The 17,247-nt window shown below is 48.7% G+C and overlaps 1 protein-coding gene across 4 annotated transcripts in view; it reads left to right on the top strand.

Annotated features, from left to right (window-relative positions):
• Positions 1–16,543, top strand: part of LOC143822353 (actin-binding protein WASF3-like) — a 53,473-nt gene extending 36,930 nt beyond the window's left edge. For 2 of the 4 annotated variants that reach the window (XM_077307372.1, XM_077307376.1), the window contains 4 exons: positions 1,681–1,856; positions 2,345–2,608; positions 4,839–5,230; positions 7,720–16,543. In XM_077307372.1, coding sequence (XP_077163487.1) covers positions 1,681–1,856; positions 2,345–2,608; positions 4,839–5,230; positions 7,720–7,877 — 990 coding nt within the window. In that variant the 3' untranslated portion in view covers positions 7,878–16,543. The remainder of the gene's footprint in view (positions 1–1,680; positions 1,857–2,344; positions 2,609–4,838; positions 5,231–7,719) is intronic. The other 2 variants (XM_077307373.1, XM_077307375.1) reach the window with 2 other exon arrangements.
• The last annotated feature ends 704 nt before the right edge of the window (positions 16,544–17,247 follow it).

The following is a 17,247-nucleotide window of genomic DNA, read 5'->3' as shown; positions in this document are numbered from 1 at the left end:
ACTCCCAGCCCTCTTGGACTCCCATCTCTTTAAGTCTTTCTGACCACGGGACTCTACGCAGCATACCTTTAAGTCTGTGAAAATCAGCTTTCCTGAAGTCCAGTCTATATCATAGAATCATAGAATCATAGAGTTGGAAGGGGCCACACAGGCCATCCAGTCCAACCCCCTGCTCAACACAGGATCAGCCCAAGGCATCCTAAAGCATCCAAGAAAAGTGTGTATCCAACCTTTGCTTGAAGACTGCCAGTGAGGGGGAGCTCACCACCTCCTTAGGCAGCCTATTCCACTGCTGAACTACTCTGACTGTGAAAATATTTTCCTGATATCTAGCCTATATCATTGTACTTGTAGTTTAAACCCATTACTGCGCGTCCTTTCCTCTGCAGCCAATGGAAACAGCATCCTGCCCTCTTCCAAGTGACAGCCTTTCAAATACTTAAAGAGGGCTATCATGTCCCCTCTCAACCTGCTTTTCTCCAGGCTGATCATTCCCAAGTCCCTCAACCTATCTTCATAGGGCTTGGTCCTTTGGCCCCAGATCATCTTTGTTGCTCTCCTCTGTACCCTTTCAATTTTATCTACGTCCTTTTTGAAGTGAGGCCTCCAGAACTGCACACAGTAAAAGTGTGGTCTGACCAGTGCCGTATACAATGGGACTATGACATCTTGTGATTTTGATGTGATGCTCCTGTTGATACATCCCAAAATGGCATTTGCCTTTTTTACCGCTGCATCACACTGCCTGCTCATGTTTAACTTACAATCCACAAGCACCCCAAGGTCTCGTTCACACACAGTGTTACCTAGAAGCGTATCTCCCATCCAGAAAAGGCATGCTTTTCATTTTTCTGACCCAGATACAGAACTTTACACTTATCTTATATGTACAACTTTGTAAAGGTTTTCTCTTTCCCATGATTGAAAATTCCCAAAGCACATGGTCACTGCTACCAAGTGTGCCAACTACTTCCACCTCATCTACCAGTTCTTCCCTATTGATGAGAATCAAGTCTAAAATAGCGGAGCCCCTGGTTCCCCTCTCTACTTTCTGGGAAATGAAGCTGTCGGCAAGACAAGTTAAGAATTTAACGGAATTTGCATCATGTGAGTGCTATAACTCTATAGCACTTCAGTAACGGCACTGCTATATCGGTGTAGTGCTATGGTGCTCACATTAGAACATTTGTTTAAAATTCCATGGTGAAAAAGAGCAGGGGTGGGTGGAGTGATATTGCAGAAAGCTCTGTGGACATTTTAAAGAGCACGTCATAGTGATTCAGAAGCAAAACAAAGAGGTGAAAACCAGAAGGGTTTTTCAAAATGGCTGCTCCACGCTTTGCTAATCTGACAGAAGCAGGTCTGTATGAACAGGTGAATAAATGGATCTGTCCTCATTTCTTCCATTGAAAAGAGAGGTGGAGGTATCAACAGTTCCATCAGGGTGCTCTCTCTTAGCCTCACACTCTTACAAGACCACAGCCCAGACTCCCAAAGAGTTCCTTCTTTATGAACTCTTCTCACGAACCCTGAAGTGGCGCAGTCCGTTTTTCCGCCTTGGGGATCCTGCCCCCTGGGCCCGTGAGCCTGGCCTGGGACAACCACTTCAAGCTAACTTTGTGGTTTGCGCCATTGCCCACTTGGTGGCTGACCTGGCAGACCTTTTGTTGCTTCCTGCAGGAGCAGAGGCTGGTTGAAGATTCCACCCGGGAAGTGAAGAAAGTGCGGAAAGCCCGGAACCGGCGTCTGGAATGGAACATGATGGCCTATGATAAGGAATTCCGACCCGATAACAGGTTCTCCCCATCCCCATATCACATGGCCTCATCGGAAGGATCACTATCCCCAGATAATAGGCAGGTTTTATGTACTACACGCTTTGCTTGATCTTTCTCTTCCTTTGCTGTTTTTGGCTTTTCTTTTTGTTGCCTTCTCTTTATGCTGCTGTCCTTGGTGGCGACCAAGAGCCGTGTGCTGAGTAGATGCAGGCTGAGGGCCATCCAGACCTTGACGGGAACTCCTGAGGGTGGGCATGCTTGGGGGACACCTCTCCTCCAGCCATAATGGCATGGCCTGTGTGCTGAGAGAAGAAATGGGCTTGCTCTGCGTGAACTGGCGTTTCAGCCAATGTGGATGGCAAATGAGCTGCAGGGCTGCGTTGCCACCCGTCCCTTCCCACGGCATGCCTGCAATCTCCTCATGCCCATCCCTGGTTCCTTTACCTGACCAGGCCTCGATCCCACTTGCCACCAGATGCCATCACGATCCTCCTTTCGCTGTGGTTGCCCATCCTGTGATTCTGGCCGCCCAGGAGTACAACCTTTGCTGTTTTTGTGTGTGACAGATCTTATGCGTCTGATGTAGCTGATCATTCCTACCCAGCCAGTCCTAACCATCATGCCCAGCAGATATTAGCTCCAGCCTCACACCTCTCCGCCGACAACAAAGAGGTCATCCTGTTGGCCAGCCAGGGCCAGGACCACGTCTACAGGCCCGCAGTGGCAGGAAGCCGGCAGAACAGCCTCAGCCGGGTCCAGCAGCCTCATGTGCCCCAGCCGCCAGAGACTATGCTCAATGGACCGAGGCCTCAGATAGTCAAGGATTATGGGTATGCATTCCAATGGACAATTCCCCCTTTGTTCTATTTGAAATCAGCTGGCTGTAGTAAGGTGTCAAGGAGAGGGCTGTATGTTAGCTTGAGTTAGCGTCAAGTCCTGACTCTCAAAGCTTAGGCTCCCAACATCTTGATGGTGTCTAAGAGGCTACTGAACTTGAATCTCATGCAAGTGCCATTAGGACCATTGGGAAGGAACTTAGTTATGTGCTCACTGCTTTGCAGTCTCTTTTCCCTCCTTATGAATAACAGCAGCAATTGGCTGGTATAAAATCAACCCTCATCTCCCCCCCCCCCCCATCTAAGGATGCCCTTTGACAATGGTCAAGGTGGTGCTGTCAGGTGGTCACAGGGCCAGGCTGACTGGATGAGAGACCACTTTATCTGTCCCTTGAACTCATTGATCATTGAGCTTCCGGCTTCCTTGTCATATAATGCTGTAGGTGTTACTGCTTAATAAACTAATGCCAGAGAGCAGCTCCTGACCTAAATTCTGCTGTTTCCATGCAGTTCTTAACCTCCATTTGCATGGATCCTTGTGGGCAGAATTTGTTGTGTGCTTGGTCATTTGCAGTCCCCCCCACTCCTACATCACCAGAACTATCAATGGAAAAATTATGTTAGGTCTAAGGCCTTCTGTGGTCGAGGTTTGATGGCTGAAATGCACAAAAAGCTGTTGTGTGGTACCGCTGGGCCATTCAGTCCTAGGTGGAGAAGTGTTTTCCTGCTCCTCATACATGTACATAAAATACGCTCACATAAATTTATAGATGTGGGGAGAGGATGTGTCTCATTAGATGAACTATGTGGGATCAGTTACCATAAGAAGCATTTTGGACCAACTTCCCAGCTGGTTCATGTGCCCTCAACTGTCTGAAGAATTGCTTCTTCAGGACCCTGGACAGCAGCCTCCAACAATATGGAGTTCAATTCAGCACTCTCTGGATGTGAGGATTTTGTCTCTTCCCTGCATTCTTCTCACCTCTGCACTCGTCAGTAATCCAAGATAATGGATTCCTGAGATCAAAGTACCTGCCTAAATTAATAGCCAGGTAGGCTAGGAGACTGTGGCAGAGGGGGGGAAGAGAGCAGAATTGCCTTCACCTTACTCTTCTTTCACTGGAGTCTAGAAAGGGCAGTTTCACTCCTTCCCGGTCTTCCCAGCACTGGCAGGGGCTCATGGGAATGGTAGTTCATGGACATCTGGAGAGCCACAGTTTGGCCACCCGTGCTTCATGGCAAAATGGACACACAGGTGTTTTGGTTCTCCAAGACATTGCAATATTCTTGTAGGCAAATTGGACTGTGCAATGAAACCACAAGAAACATGAACCACCCAAGATCTGGGTCTTCAAGGTCTTGCTGAGTACAGCAAGGTCTTGAATTTCACAGGCTTCCTTAGGCAGCTGAGCCTACAACTGGGGAAGCCCAACAAAGAAAACCTATCCGGAAGTAGCCAGGAAACTGCTATGGAGTGAGGTTGCAGAATTTACTGAGCAAGAGAAAAAAACACAGCCTCTCTCCAAACTTCCCTGCAGTGGTCATTGCTTTGCATTCACCCCCATCCAGGCATTTAATGTCCTCAGATAAGTTTTAAGGTAAGATCACCATGCCTGGTTCAGACATAAACAGAGCAATATGTCACCTGTATATTGATGACAATTGGCTCCAAAATTCTGGGTAACCTGTTGAGATATGGAGAAGTGGGGAGGGGAACAATGTAGATCCCTGTGAGAGGTCCCGTAAGTGGGCAAAGACTCAAAGGACCCCATGGGCAACTTTCTGAACGCTGGCCCTGTCATTCCTCCAACTCTTCTGGCCAGTCCAGGAAGACACCAAGAAACACATCATTTGCAGCTGAATTGTGCTGTCTGGGTAAGCCAGTCCAGTGCAGATCATTTTTCTAACACCAAGCAGCCTACAGTGCTATGTGGATGCAGCTGCAGATGGCCCCTGGAGAATCAAGCCTCTCACCCTCCCTGGCTGTCAATCAGTGGAGGTCATCAAGGGCCACACCCAGGCTAGAAGATCTGGATAATTACACTTGTTAGAGATCTCTGCTTCAGTCCCATGTTGCTTGCCAATCAGAAGTCAGCAGTCTGGCTGGAATAGTGGGGAAGCCGTTATCTGATTCCATGACTGAAGGCACTAATTTTCTTTAAACCTTTGTCAGGCTTATTTTGCCGTGTCTGTCACAAACCGTCTACTCCCATTCTCTTTGCAGCCCTCAACAGGTGCCGTTGGCCGAGTATTTTGTCCCTCCCGCTCCTCCGCCCCCACCCCCGGTCATCCCCTCAGCCCAGACAGCCTTCGACAGCCCCATCTCCGCCCCTCCCGTCATGGCCCCTAATGTCGCTACCTCTGTGGCTCTCTCATCTTACGCACCTTCCCCTCCACCAGCTCCACCCTGCCCCTACTCTGCCTCTCCTCCTCAGACTGGCCCCATGGGCCCCCCTGTGGCCCCTCCCCCTCCTCCCCCTGGCCCACCGACAGTTTCAGCCTCTCCGGCTCACTCGGCCTCCCCCCCTGCGGTCACAGTGGAATCACGGAAGCCTCAGGTCCCCCTGATACCGATGAGCGACGCCCGGAGTGACCTGTTGGCTGCGATCCGCAGAGGTGAGTGTCTGGTTTTCATGCTGGGTTTGACCCTCAGAGTCCCCTGAGGGAGGGAGGGAGGGAGGGAGGGAGGAGCAGCAAGCAGCTGGCACACAGCCCATTGGGTCTTCCCCATGCCTTATTGATGCTTCTTTTTGACTTGGTAAACTCCCCTTCTTGCCTTGCTTGGCATTCTGCATTGGAACCCTACAGAGTTAATGAAGTGCAGCAGGTCCAGTAATGCAGGGGACCCCAATATTCTGGAGCCTGCGGGCCCCTTTGGCATTCTGACACACCACAGGAGGCAGAGGCAGCCACCAAACTTCAGGGACTTGTAGGGTTGTGCTCTTTGGCCGCTTCGGCCGCTTCGGCGATCACTGAAGCCCAAAGTGGCCAGCGCAGAGAGGAGGAGTACCAATGGTGTGCCAGACAGCACCCGCCTGCAGGCGCAAAGCTCTGGGCCTGCATGTGGGCACCGGCTAGCGTGCCACCACCAGCACTGCCCCCTCCCCTTTGCACTGCACCGCTGGTTGCTTCAGGCTTCGATGATCGCTGAAGTGGCTGGAGCATGCCGGAGCGCACAACCCTCTCAGGGAGCGAGATTATGCATAGCTCTAATGCCCAGCTCTTCGATGTTTCAGGCAACAGTTTTGTTTCATAGGATGCCTCTTTAAACGGGCAGGTAGCTTCAGACTGATTCTTTAGTTTGCACAATTTGCCCTCAGTCACATAGGAGCTGCTGCTGGCTTAGAAATCTGGACAGCCAGCTAGAAGTCCTGGGGTCAAAAGTTCCCCCCACTTTGCAAAAACACTTGGCAGGCACCAGGAAAAGTGTTGGCGGGCACCATCATGCCCATGGACACAATCCTGGGAACCCCTTGCTCAAAAAAGCCAGCTTAGAGTTGGAGTGGTAGATTTATTTGTACTCGGCCATTGGCTTTTATAAAATAGCAGCAACCATGTTAAAAAAGCCAACTTTAATAAAGATTTTCAGGTGATCCTGCACAGCACAAACAATTAAATGGTTTGCTCCCCCTCCCCATAGCACAGAGCAACAGCTAGAAATAATATGGAACCCACCCAAGTATCAGGTGAGCCACAGCACCACCCAGTGGAAGGAGGTGCTTACATAAATGTTGCTGTAATCTGCTTGGGCTAGGGAGATCATGATTCATAGAATCATAGATCTTAGAGATGGAACAGGCCATACAGGCCATCTAGTCCAACCCCCTGCTCAACGCAGGATCAGCCCAAAGCATCCTAAAGCATCCAAGAAAAGTGTGTATCCAACCTTTGCTTGAAGACTGCCAGTGAGGGGGAGCTCACCACCTCCTTAGGCAGCCTAAGGGACTATGACATCTTGTGATTTTGATGTGATGCCTCTGTTGATACAGCCCAAAATGGCATTTGCCTTTTTTACCGCTGCATCACACTGCCTGCTCATGTTTAGTTTACAATCCACAAGTACCCCAAGGTCTCGTTCACACACAGTGCTACCTAGAAGCGTATCCCCCATCCAGTAGGCATGCTTTTCATTTTTCTGACCCAGATGCAGAACTTTACACTTATCTTTATTAAATTGCATCTTGTTCTCATTTGCCCATTTTTCCATTGTGTTCAGATCTCGTTGAACTCTGTCTCTATCTTCTGGAGTATTTGCCAGTCCTCCCAATTTGGTGTCATCTGCAAACTTGATGAGTAGTCCCTCCACCCCCTCATCGAGATCATTCAAATCTCCCCAGAGCTATGAAGCTACCTGGGTGGCCTTGTGTAACTCTGCAGCTCTGACTCAGATCCGTGCCCATTCCGCATCTGGAAGAGCACCAAAGGGAGCCTTCTTTCAAAAGCAGGGCCACAGCCAGACTAAACCCAGCCCCTGGACTAGAAATATATTGGACCTGGGTGGGGTTGGGTGAGCGCAAATTGTTCATTCCCTGAATGATAATAATGGATGATTAAATTGTGGAATCGGCTGCCAAGGGATGTAGTGATGGCCACAGGAACAAACATCTTGAAATGGGAATTAGATAAATTCGTAGATATATCAGTGGCTACTGTACTTGGTTTTTCTTCATTGCTATGAGCCATTGTGACTGAGAGGAATATCCACATTCACAGGCAGTCAACCTCTGAACCCTAGGGCCTGGAGGCAATGTCAGGAGCAGGCCTTAGCCTCTGTGTCCTGTCATTGACAGTCCAAAGGAACTGTTTGGCCACTGTGTGTGATAGGATGCTGGATTGGATGGGCCACTACTGTGATCCAGCAGGGCTCTTCTTGTGTTCTTAAAGTTCTTAATCTTATGTGCTGCATGTTGCTGACTCAAAGGATTTCCTTCCTTCCTTCCTTCCTTCCTTCCTTCCTTCCTTCCTTCCTTCCTTCCTTCCTTCCTTCCCTCCCTCCCTCCCTCCCTCCCTCCCTCCCTCCCTCCCTCCCTCCCTCCCTCCTTCCTTCCTTCCTTCTTTCCTTCCTTCCTTCCTTCCTTCCTTCCTTCCTTCCTTCCTTCCTTCAGGAATTCAGCTCCGGAAAGTCCAGGAACAGTGGGAGCAGGAGGCTAAGAAGGAGCCCGTGGGAAATGATGTGGCCACGATCCTTTCCCGCCGGATTGCTGTGGAGTACAGCGAATCAGATGATGACTCTGAGCTGGATGAGAATGAATGGTCAGACTGAGAAAAGGGTGGGCCTTTCAAGTGGGCGGGGCTTTCCAAGTTCTGCTTCTCACTTTCCCACACTCAGCCTGTGGCTTCTTGCCCGTAAGTATCAGCTGTTTCCAGCAGCTTGTTGTGGCTCGTTCGGGAGTTTTGCTATCGTGCCATGTTGCATTGTTGAAAACAAACAAAAAATTCCAGGCCTCTTGGTGAGCAAGCATGAGTTAACATCATTTGGAAAGCACAGGGCTAAGGATTCACCCCGACCACCTTTTCCCAGGTGTGAAAAAAATGACATTAGAACCTTTGAGCAAAAAAAGAAAATTGTTTTGCAAGAAAAGAAATTACGGGTCCAGCATCAGAGGAGTGCATTATGGTTTATGAGGTGATATTTGGGGGGACTCACAGATTGGGGGGGGGGGTTCGTCAAATGCTGGGGTTGGTGCTGACGAATCAGGCAGATGCACTTTCTGTTCTTTAAGTGCTCCAGGGAGGGGCCGCTTTGTGAAGTCTTGCCATTCGACATCCGATCACTTGCTGATACCTTCTCTCCATTATTGAGCATGTCAGGAAGAGGTTTGCAGGGCATGGCTACAGCCATCCCCTGCAGCTAATCCCGAGAGAAACCCTGTGGCCCTTTAAAGACTTGTGTATGTTTGTTGCAGTCGGCACTTTCACAAGTCACAACTCGCTTCCTCTGGAAGTCGGCTCCTGAGGTTGGTCAGTATCTATGGCCCAAGTCAAGAGAGAAGAAATAACTTGTTTGTGTAGAGAGTGAGATGCAAAGGTCAGCTAGGGCAAGCAAGAGTCACTGGTGTGTCAGAGTCCCCGTCAAGATCCGTGGGCATGATTCACGCCCAGCCAAGGGATGGAGAGGGTTAACTTGTGGCCCGGAGGATTATTTCCTTTTGCATCCCCTTCCTCCCAAATGCTCATCCGTGGATATCCTTGTGTGTGTGAGACCATGGGATATTGGTGTAGTGCAATGTATGGATATTGTTTAACCTGTAATATAGTTAACAATGAGAAATCCATTAACAGCCATGTATGCCTAGTCACTGGTTAGGCAAATCTACTTTAATGGAACATTTTGCAAACTCAGGAAATTTCAAATCACCATAGTATTGATCAACCTTTTGTTTTTTAAAACGAGGAGCAGAATTTATCAAGTGTGCATAATTCAAACAGTTTTCCCCTTTATTCCAGTAATTGAGGGGGAGCCCCTTAACCTCAGGCAAGGCAAGCTGAGATATTGGGGCAACCTCAGCCTTGTGGGACTTGGGCAGTTTTACATGTGTGTGCGAGCACACACACACACACACACACGCAACCAAGACTTAGGCTTCATTTCTGCTTTTTTTGAAACACTTTTTTCTGTGTATATATACTCAGGGTATATATATACCTTCCAATTTAGGTGATCACTTCATTTAACCACCTCTGACCTGTAAACCTTAGGACACTATTGGCATTTGAAATGTTTTAAGCGCATCAATTTATTCCTTTTGTGTTCTTGCACTCAGTTTTTTTCAGGGCATTGCAAGAGAGAAAATGTTTCTTTTATTTTAATAACCACAGAGAATGGAGACAACCGTGTCCCATGCATGATCCACCAACTACATCAAAAATAGTGAGGTGTCAGTTGGAGCATCCTGGTTGAACTGTCCATGCTCAAATGCAGTTAAAAGACTGCCGTCGTATGGATGGCAAAACAGCCCGGCCTGCTCATCTAAGCCTTAACAAATGTGGGAGTTTTATCACAAAAAAACTGATTTTCCAGATACTGCAAACCAGCCCACAATTGTTGGGTCTTCCAAAAGGGCTTCCTGTAGCCAGATTGGTGCATGTTTACTTGCAAGTAAGTCCCACTGAATTGCACCTGACTTAAGGAGATGCTCACTGCAGCCTCAGTCTTCTAAAAGTATTCAGACACTTCCTTGGGAACACAATTGGAGCCATTCTCCCCATTACACTTCACAGAACACTTCCCAGGAAAAGAAGGATTTGGGGACTAGCTATATTTGAGCAAACTAGTTTTATGACTGATTCAATTTTAAGATTTGATGGAGCCCCACAATTGACTCAGGGGCAAAAGAAAGTGTAACAAATAAAACTCCCCCCACGTTAGTGAATGCTGAGTCCAGGGAGCAGAGCCCTCCGTACTAGCAGTCACTACATGTCCTTCTGGCTGGAGGGGCTCACCAAGGTGTCTTGCCTTGCTTGGTCCAGCAGCCTAGAGAGGAACAGGAGAGAGAGAGGAAAACACAGAGAAGGCATTCTGCCAGTATTCTCTGTGATTGCCACGCCATATTGATGCTCCACAGCTTTAAAGCCTGCTGCTTCTGCCAAGTTATGGGAGCAGGGAAGAGACTTCCTTCCCTTGTGGGGTTTTCCTCCTGCAAAGACGGAAGATGCCCCCATGGCTTTCCCCCTCAGATTGTGGTGCTGTTCCGTTCAGTGGTGGGTTGGCCATTGAGCATTCCTCATGGGCTTCTGCTCTGGAGGGCTTGTGGCTGGCAGCCTGGAAAAGGCAGTGAATCTCCATTGCTGCAGATGCTGCTTGGCTCAGGCATGGCCAACAGCTGGCTACTGGGTTATCCATCCCATTCATCTGCCCTGCAGCCGTTGTCTTGTTGCACGCTAGAGACGTGGCTGTTGAGCCATTTTACCTTATGATTTTGTTCTGACCGTCCAATGCAAAACTACCTCCCCCAAAGTGGTACACCCTGGATCTGGGATTCCCACCACACTGAGACCTGGCTCTCGATATATGATACTAGGAAAGATGACGGACACAACAAGGAAGCGTAGTTTGCCAATAGAGTGTCCCGTTTGTTTTCAGAGATTTGAACTGCTAGTAGAGGCCTCTGGATCTCAGGGGGGGGGAACCAACAGCAGGCCATTTGACACAGCTGTTTTTGGCAACCGTGGCTGGGAAAGAGAGATGTGGAAGTAACCTGGGAAGATCCAGGATGGCGTGGCAGGATCAAGCACCTGTTGTGAGCCTTCCATGCAGGTGGGAATGTGGAGGAAGGATACCGATCCTGAAATTTCCGTTCTCATCACTCGTAATTATTGCCTGTTGCAGAGTGTTCCTACTGTGGTTTTGATACAAAGCGTCTATTTAAAATGATGAGATATTTTTTGTTGTTGCTTGTACAGGATTTTAGAATGGAATGGAGCAAGAGAAGAAAAGGATGAGAGGTTATGGAGAGATACCTGGGCTAATCGGTTTTTGTTTTTTGTTATTGATTAGCTGGCAGTTGTTTGAGCCACGCACACAAACCTGGGCAGTAGGTCAGATGCGGAAGAGAGGGACTTTTGGCCAGAGAGGGACTTTTGGCCAGAGACAGCAGGGGGTTCAGATTTATAGGAAAGGTCATCTTCAAAGATTCATAGTTCAAGACTTAGGTCTGTAGAAGCTCATTGATGTGATAACCTGAAAAAAATAACTCTTTAGAATCAGTGAAATCTCAGAGCTTTGGACAGGGCCTGATGGGATTGGAAGCACTAAACTGGGGTCGCAGCTATGAGTGCCATGCTCCCAAGCATGCTAGGGTCTGATCTGGCTCAGGAGCATGGTGGGGTTGGCTTCCACCTTACATGATGTACTGCATTTGTTTGCCTCCCTGCAAAGCACCATGTGCTACAGCCAGTATCTCTGAGAACTGGCAGTGATACACCCATAATCAGGGAGTTCAGGTTTGTTTTTACTCATTGTGGGGAGAAGCCCAAATGATGCCACAATGCCAGAGAATTCTTTCTTAATAGCTGCGACTCATGTTTGAAATCCAGGGTTCACTCTGAGATATGATGGATACAGATTTCTATGCAGTCCAAATAACACGCCCAGATGAAGTCATTGCCTCGTTGACCACTCTGTACAACGTTTGATAAAATTACCCAGTCAGCTCAAGGCCCCTGCTTACCTCATGCCTTGTTCCTCTCCAGGCACCGGCTAGGGTCTTTGTCCGGGCCAGCTCCCAGGGACTTTCGCCCTGCCTCAGGCAAACTGCTGAGGCACCTTGTAGATATCTGAGTCTGTACGAAGTCCACTCTCCATTTCTCTAATGACAGAACATATATTCGTTTACGAGGGGCCAGATTCTCCCAGAATCCGCCTCTGCTGGGTAGATTTAAGAATCCAGGGTTGTGCAGCAGGATGAAGGTGCAGTTCAAAGAACTTGCCTGAAAAGATCCTTTCGTGATCCCTCTTCAACTCTCATCACTGTGTGGCAGAGTGTTTCTTCTGGCTTTTCGTTTCCACTTATTGTATTCAAACGTCTTGCGCTTTTTCATAGACCTCACCAAAAAGCAGACATAATTGCTTTTTCAAGCAAACCTTTAGAATCCAGGAAAACCTGATGGTCTAGGTGGCCAGTTCTACAAGCCAGGATGCAGAAATTCCTTTTAAACCATTAGCATTTCAAATTATTATTCTTCCCCTCTCCCCCTGTACCAAAGAATCCATGCTTTGTGTAGGAGAAATTTTTCTCCCAAAGAATAACATAGTTATAGGAATTAACAGGTTTCACTTGTCCCATGAGGATGTTGACTTCTCTGAATGAGTATTAAAAGAGCTGGAGATTTGGACTCCTTTGCAATCTCTGAGCATGTCTTTTCTCCCTCTTTCCCCCCTGCCAGCTCTTAAAATAATTCCTAAACAAAAAAGAGCACCTGATGTGACCCGCCTTAACTCCTTTATGGATCCAGAGCTGGCATTTGTCAGGCATATACAGCCTGCAGTTCCTTGTTTGTGCCTCAACAAATACTTTACAAAGTGGTCCTTTTGCCTGTCAGGCCTCTTCTCTGATTTTTTGATGGATCCTGGGTGCTGTTTTCCTCCCAGGAAACAGATTTCCTTTCCCCATCTGACAATTGTGTCATTTGCATCATGACAACGAAACCGGCATTTGTCTGGTGCCATCCTCCAATTCAAAGCAGAACCTGATGGTCCCCATCAGGCATCCTCATTTTCAATCCATTTTACAGTGTCTGCCAATCTGCAATCCCAAATTAAGAAACAGAAGGCGCCATATGTAGAGTCGGGTGTTATAATGAGAGCGTTTCCCTCTCTGCATCATGAACCTGTGTGGTTTTCTCACTTGGAAACCTGTGGCCTGTTTGAATGCCTAAGTAACCAAAGTACATTATTGCACCTTCATCTCATTGGCTTACGGAGAGCCCCTCCCTCTTTCCCCCAGTTGCAACACTAAAGCGCAAGAAAGATCCTTTGTGTGATGCATCTGAAGTATGGGAAGGCCAGCTTCACTGGTTTGCAGTGGAGTGCATGCTTTTTCTTTTTCTTTTTTGCATAAAGAGTTGCAATGGCACACAACAGGAATGAATCCTATAGGAGCTGCAATTGCATTAACTTGCCCATGATGGGATGGGGGTGGGGGGAGCATAATGGCGGTCAGCCAAACATTCCCCAGTCCTGCAGAGCTTCTCTCCTCAAGGACTTATCTCTGGGATCAGGATGCCGCCCTCTCTCTCTGTCTCTGTCTCTGTCTGTCTGTCTCTGTCTGTCTGTCTCTGTCTGTCTCTCTCTATCTCTCTCTGTCTCGCAGCTGTCCTGCCTTGAACACTCATTTCTTGATAGTCCTCATGTCCAAAAGCGCCTTTCCTTTGGGTGGCTTTCAGCTTATTGCTTTCAGCCCTGGGGGGGGGTCTCTTCCTTCCCTGCTGCCCACATCCCTGATGGGGTGACCCTGGTGGCATTTCCGTGCCAATCTGTGGGAGTTGTTGCCAACTCATCACCCTGGGCAGTGAGGTAGAGGGGGGTGGAAAACAAGAGAAGGAACTACAGTGGCTCTGGAGCTCAAAACAAGGCAGAATGGAATCCAAGCAACCCGGGGGGGGGGGAGCCCTCTACTAGCGCCATTCCTGCTGTGTTGAACCAAATACTGGGGGGAGGGGGCCTGTGAGTCACAGTCAGATGTGGATGTGTGGACCAGTTGCCTGGTAGTTCTTGTGGCTCTTCTAACATTGTGCCTGGCAAGAGCTGGGTTTTCCTGGCTTGGCTGTTGTGTGTGAATTTAGCTCCCCTAGGCCAGAGCTGAGCTCAGACCTCAGGAAAATGTGGAGCTCGACACAGGGCTCACAGAACCTGCCCTGCACTTTAGACGATTCTGTCCTCAGATTCCGTGCTGTTTTGCCCGTTTCACCGAATATCCTGTTGTTCTAATGAAATGGTCTCTCCGGACCAGACACAAAGCTGTTGAGAGAGTGTGGCTTGGATCTGACGCAGCAGGTGAGGCAGCCAAAGGCTCCCTTTTGCCTAAAGCAAATATGTTGTTTGACAGGTGAATGCTCACCCCAGGTGATGAGGATGTTCTGGCAAGAGAGTTTTCTCTAGGGCACCCTGCAATTGGATCTGAGGCAGTTCCCTAAGTCAGTGGAGTCACAGACGAAAGGATGCTCAGCCTGTGGGGCAGTGAGGTGCCAGTTGAAGAGGAGTAGGTTTTTATGCCCCCTTTTTCACTGGCCAAAGGAGTCTCAAAGCAGCTGACAATCGCCTTCCTTTCCTCTCCCCACAGTAGGCACCCGGAGAGGTAAGTGGGACTGAGAGAGCTCTGAGAGAACTACTATGGTAAAACAGCCCTAATTGAACTGTGACTAGCCCAACAGCACCGAGCTGGCTGCATGTCAGGGAGGAGAGGGGAATCAGACTCGGCTCACCAGATTAAAAGCCTAACTGCTACACCATGCTGGCTCTCCAAGACCTCTTGAGGGGTGTTTGCCAGTCACTCGAATCCTGAGAACAGACCAGAGGATTCTGGGAATGGGGCTTATTGCTCTAACTGGCCCAGCCCAGCTTCTCAGGGGGCACTTCCAAGCTTTTGGGTTTTGTACAATCCAGCAGTTCCCGAGGGGCAGGTAGTCTTCTTAATTTGTAGCAGCAAAAATGAATGAATGAGACGCCTTAACGAGTGGACTTTGTGCGGCAGCATCATGGCCTCCCAGGTCTGGGGATGGAGAGCTTCCGGTTGGATCTCCGCCCCCTTGTGGGAGCTTGCCAAGTGACCTCAGGCACGCAAAGGGTGGTACAGGCCTCTGCCTCTGGGGGCCTCAGAATCCCGCAGGTGACTGCGTGCTCAAAAGGGACAGGAACCCTGGGCTAGGTCTTTGAACCAGGAAGAGCAAGGGGGGATCTGTTTATATGCCTTGGTCCAATGACACACGCTCCACCCAGGCCACCTCACAAGAGTGTTGTGTGAATAAACTAGAGGAGAAAAGAATGATGTAAGTTGTGTAGGGTCTCCCCTGAGGATCAATGCTGTAAAGTGAGCTGAAAGACTCTCCCTTATCCCACCCCTGGTTCTGTGGTACATTTCGTTGGCAAGGCTTTCCCCAACCAAAGGGGTTCCAGGGCAGGCAGCAGGCTGCAGGAAGAGGGGAAGTAGGGAAGGATCCCCTCCACCAACAAGACCCACAGACCTTTCTGCAGGATCCAAACCGAGGTCTGTATGGACAGCAGGTCATAAGGTAAGCTGCCTGGTCTGGGCCATTTCAGACACATGACTGAGAACAAGTAATAAATGTTGCAGCAGAGGAGGAGCTTTTTGGAGCCACTGCTCCTGTCGGCCCCAAATTCTTCGTAGCTTCTAAGGTACTGTGGGGCTTTTGTTCTTTCCTGTGGCTGTGGACAAACACAGTGGCCCACCTTGAGCTGCCTCCAGGAAAAGGGTGGAATCAGCTTAGCCTTCTGCCCCTGCTGCTGCTGGTGTGGTCGGGGTTTCGTTTTTAGGGAGCAGCGTTCAAGGACGCAGACATACCCCCAGACCCAGGATAGTTCTATCATGCAGCAAAGGTCCAGATTTAAGCGGAGCTCCCGATCAGCCCCTTCCATTCCTTCTCCCTCTGCCCCTGTGGTATGAATGACACTTCTGGCACGGTATCTGTCTTGAAGAGTTTCAAGACCCTTTTCTGGGTCCGATGAAAGCCTGCACAGGCCAGCATTCAGTTTCTGGCAATGGCCAGCCAGGTGTCCTCAGGAGGTTCACAGGCAGGTCATGGTGGCCCAAATTCTCCCCTGCCGTCTCAGCCCTATGGCAGACTGCCTCTGAAATTGGAAGCTCTGTTTAACGGACACGGCTCATGACTATCTTATCTCTGGATTACTGGAACACTGTACATACCCAGGCAAAACAAGAGATCTCTGGAACTTTGCTGGTATCTTTTCTGCTCATATCACTTTTGAACGGAGTATCTTTTATTTTTCACGTTGGCTTTCTGTTCGTCAGGAGAAATAAGATTCACCCATTGTGTGGGAGTTTTTGCACAGGCTTCGAGGTATTATTTGACTGGTTCATGTTGATTATATAGCTGGCAACACAGCAACACCTTCACTGTCTAATGGGGTATTCTAACCACGTGCATTTGGTCAGTAGATCAGTATCTGTTTGCTGCTTGTACCTACCTACTGTACACAATTTGCTAAATGTGACGCAAGGTGTTCCCGACCTCGTGGGTCTTGCTTGTCCAGTTACTGGTGAAACAGGACCCAGCTATATGATGGCAGATGGGATTTTATTCTTTTCTGCCAGTAGAGGAAAACCTATGTCAAAACTGCTAGTAATTAATCATGGTTCCTTCTTTTATTTTTTAAAGAAATGTTGTACAACATAATCCCAAGCTGTTGACACTTTATGCATGTCGGTAATAAAAAGAAATTAAAGATTTTAAGAGGGTTTGTGCTTGGAGCTTCTGTATGAGTTTCGTTCCCATGAGTTTCAGCCTGCTGAGTGAAAGGCACCCAAGATCTGGTGCTGCTCACATTTCTGCATTATATTTGGTTTCAGAGATAAACTATCCAAAATGGGAAATGTCAAAGCCAGGAATCCTTGGGGAGGTTGCCAGTTTAAGAAGCTGGCTTTAATATCCAGCCTAGCAGTAGTCACTGTATCGATATTATCCCTAGGAGACAGTTCCAGCGCCGTGCTGGTTTAGCAATAGCCCCCTCGCTGCCCAGGGGTCCTGAGGAAAAGCCTTCACCAGCTGAAGGTCTCACCCCCACCAGGCCCACCCCTCTCACACACCCCGTGAAAGGAGCCCAGCCAGCAGCAGCTTTGAGCGGAGACCTAGTGGAGACGCCCCCTTCTGCTGGGACACGACCTGTCCAGATTCATGCATCATCTCAATTCTGCCCCTGCAGAGACTCTCTAAAGAAACAGCCCAGCCGTGAAATCTTTAAAATCTTTTTATCATTTTGAATGTTGTCTTGACAAATTACGTCCAACATTTGTATTACAGTAATAAAAATAAATTACTATTTGACAGATGGATATAGAATAATAGACACCGTGGAGACCCAGTGCAATCGCGCTCATTTCTCTCCCCCCCCCCCATTCCCTCCCCACTCATCCATAAAGTGCATTGTAAGGGCTTCG

This window comes from Paroedura picta, chromosome 13 (genome assembly GCF_049243985.1).
Source record: "Paroedura picta isolate Pp20150507F chromosome 13, Ppicta_v3.0, whole genome shotgun sequence".
Classification (NCBI taxonomy): Eukaryota; Metazoa; Chordata; class Lepidosauria; order Squamata; family Gekkonidae; genus Paroedura; species Paroedura picta.
This window is presented reverse-complemented; position numbering and strand designations above follow the sequence as displayed.